Source organism: Manis pentadactyla, chromosome 16 (assembly GCF_030020395.1).
Source record: "Manis pentadactyla isolate mManPen7 chromosome 16, mManPen7.hap1, whole genome shotgun sequence".
Lineage (NCBI taxonomy): Eukaryota > Metazoa > Chordata > Mammalia > Pholidota > Manidae > Manis > Manis pentadactyla.
Window position 1 is genome coordinate 49504940 of NC_080034.1, and position 2753 is coordinate 49507692.

General features: G+C 47.0%; 1 protein-coding gene and 1 non-coding gene across 2 annotated transcripts; one reads left to right on the forward strand and one right to left on the reverse strand.

Moving 5' to 3' along the window:
- Nucleotides 1-341: 341 nt before the first annotated feature.
- TRNAM-CAU (transfer RNA methionine (anticodon CAU)) lies at nt 342-413 on the reverse strand. The gene has a single exon. It is a non-coding gene; the product is annotated as a tRNA-Met (tRNA).
- Nucleotides 414-1223: 810 nt separating this feature from the next.
- On the forward strand, nt 1224-1621 carry LOC118912138 (histone H4). Its single transcript, XM_036884969.2, has one exon. The coding sequence runs from the start codon at nt 1251-1253 to the stop codon at nt 1560-1562; it is 312 nt and encodes a 103-aa protein (XP_036740864.1). The 5' UTR covers nt 1224-1250; the 3' UTR covers nt 1563-1621.
- Nucleotides 1622-2753: the final 1132 nt, after the last annotated feature.

The window sequence follows — 2753 nt, forward strand, 5'->3', positions numbered from 1 at the left end:
AAAACTCCTTACCTCAGCTTCCACCCCTTCCTTCAGCTTATTTCAGCATTTCCCTGGCTTCATAGGGCGAAGAGAACTGTCATGGTAACTGGTGGCAACAATAGCACGCTCACTTTGGCAACCAGAAAACTAGCTTATTATGAGAAGTTATTTTGGTTAATGATGATTCAGGGTCCATGAATGACGTTGGCTAGCTGTAGTGAATGTAAACAGCTTCACGTTTATTTTCAGAAAGCAGAAACATAAAACCCTGGTTCTAGTTTGATTTCTCTTTTTTATTGTGGAAATGAAGTATAGTATTTTAACTGAGTATGTAAGGGGAAAAGGGAAAAATAGCGGGCTAGCAGAGGATGGTTTCGATCCATCGACCTCTGGGTTATGGGCCCAGCACGCTTCCGCTGCGCCACTCTGCTCCGCAGTAGTGGGATTTCTAAAATTTCTCTTAACTTTGTTCTGAGTTGTTTCGACTCCCAGGAAGAGTACAGGAGCTTGCTAATTTATTTCAATACTTTGTCGCGAAATGCCGATTCTCTTTGGAATAATGTCGCTACGCGAATCAAAGAGAAAACAAAACTAGGAGAGGAGTAAACATCAACTTACTGTTAAGTAACGGGGAGCAGAAATGAGGGGTGGCCAGCTATTTAAATGACGATTACAAAGTTCAATGGAAGGAAAAGGAAAGAGGAGCAAAGAATCGGGCTTCTGCGTGGCAGGCGAGAATTCTACTACGGAATCACTAACCCCATGTATTTGCCTTTAGAAAGAAAACTCTTTGGTCAGATTTCCCTTGGCTTGGTGATGGAGCGGATGTAGTCTTGCAGCTCTTTAAACTCCTCCGGAAGGGGATTTCAGTTAGAAGGGGTTGCGCCGCAGGAAGAAGTGTGGCAGCACTGTAAACCATGGGTTCCAGCCAGTCGCGTATGCCAAGGCTCCAGTGCAATCGTCCCAGAGTCCCAAGCAACAAAACATAATGTGAAAAGTTAATTTCTTTAGTCTGATATAGTTAAAAAGGGCTGAAAATTCCTATCTGGGAACGCAGGATGTGCAGCTCGGAAAAACACCCACGGAGGGCAAGCTCCTCCTACGGGCGGGCGTCCGTGACATCCTCCAGAATTGGGATAGAAAAGGCGGAGTCAGAGGGCGAAACGGTCGTTTCCGCTCGCGCGTTTTCAGTTTTCAAATAGGTCCGATATCTGCACATATAATAAGTTGCCTTTGTGTGTTCGTTGTTAGAAGCTTCAGTTCTTGTCATGTCAGGTCGGGGCAAGGGCGGGAAGGGCCTGGGTAAAGGCGGCGCTAAACGCCACCGCAAGGTGCTGCGGGACAACATCCAGGGCATTACCAAGCCCGCCATCCGTCGCCTTGCCCGGCGCGGAGGGGTCAAGCGCATCTCCGGACTCATCTACGAGGAGACCCGCGGGGTGCTGAAGGTGTTCCTGGAGAACGTGATCCGGGACGCCGTCACCTACACCGAGCACGCCAAGCGCAAGACGGTCACGGCAATGGACGTGGTCTACGCGCTCAAGCGCCAGGGCCGCACCCTCTACGGTTTCGGCGGCTAGGTCTACCATTCTCTGTAACCTTTTACTCTTAAACAAAAGGCCCTTTTCAGGGCCGCCCACATGTTTCTGTAAAAGAGCTAGCATGTTCCGGCATATGTAACATTAAGACAACCCCTAAATGCACAACACTTAAGCACAATCTAGTTTAGGTCCTGTATTTTGGAAGTCCAGCATTAAAAGCTTGATGCGGCATTCCTACTGGGGTGGGTAAGTACAGCGTTGTAAGTACAAACGTGCATATTTTGTTTACGGTGGCAGTGAAGAGGTTCACGTGGCATTTTTACCTAGTTTACGAGTTCTTCAAAGTCGTGTATGCCGGGTTTCTAGAATGCTAAGGAGAATTAGGGTTCAGCTATGGGAAAGAACAAGGCAAGCCTCCCTCTGCCCGTTTCTCTGCTCAAAATGGCGGAAAGACGGGGAAGAAAGCCCGCACCCAGCGACGGAAGGGGGTGCCTTGGAACGGGTGCGACTTCACTAGCAGAATGGAGGGATCCCCGGGCCGCCGCGCGCCCCTCGTCTCCGGTGGCGTTTGCGTGGCTGCTCTTCCTTGTTGACTAACCGTCTCTTGTAAAAGGCACTGAGGAAAAATAACGGCACTCTAAGGGAGAGCTAAGGATTAAGCAGAGACTAGTAAATTTGACTTCCTATTGTGAAAAGTTAGGAAGGCTGTTATTTAATTATATAATTGTCACCTAAACGGTAAGTAGACATGGCAGCATTCTCAAAATGTATGGTATCCAGATATTTCACCCCAAATTATTTATACACTAAAAAAATCCTGCCATATACTCATTAAGACCAAACTCCCTTCTAATAGTTCACATTTTAAAAAAATCCTTATTATCCTTGTAATGTTTTACATAACCTGGCTTGCTCTTGATGCCGGAGTTCTTGTTCGCGGAGCCGAAGAATGAAATTTGCAAACACTCAAGGTAGGAGAGAGCAAGGCAGAGGCTTTTTTTAGAGAGCGAGAGGACAGGTCCTGGCTCAGGCCTGGAGGGGACAAGAGAGTCCAGGGGTGGTGCATTGTCTAGGGGTTTTATAGGCAGTTGAGAGACAAAGGGCTAGGAATGTACACCTGCTAAGTGGTTCCAAAATGTTTATCTTTGAAAAAACACTAAGTTTCTTATTAGTGTTCCTGGTTATTTACAAGAATTTTATTGCTCTGATTTCCTCCCAGGAAGGATAGCA

Coding starts and splice junctions, on each gene's coding strand:
- LOC118912138 (XM_036884969.2), top strand. CDS start 1,251: ATGTCAGGTCGGGGCAAGGGCGGGAAGGGCCTGGGTAAAGGCGGCGCT.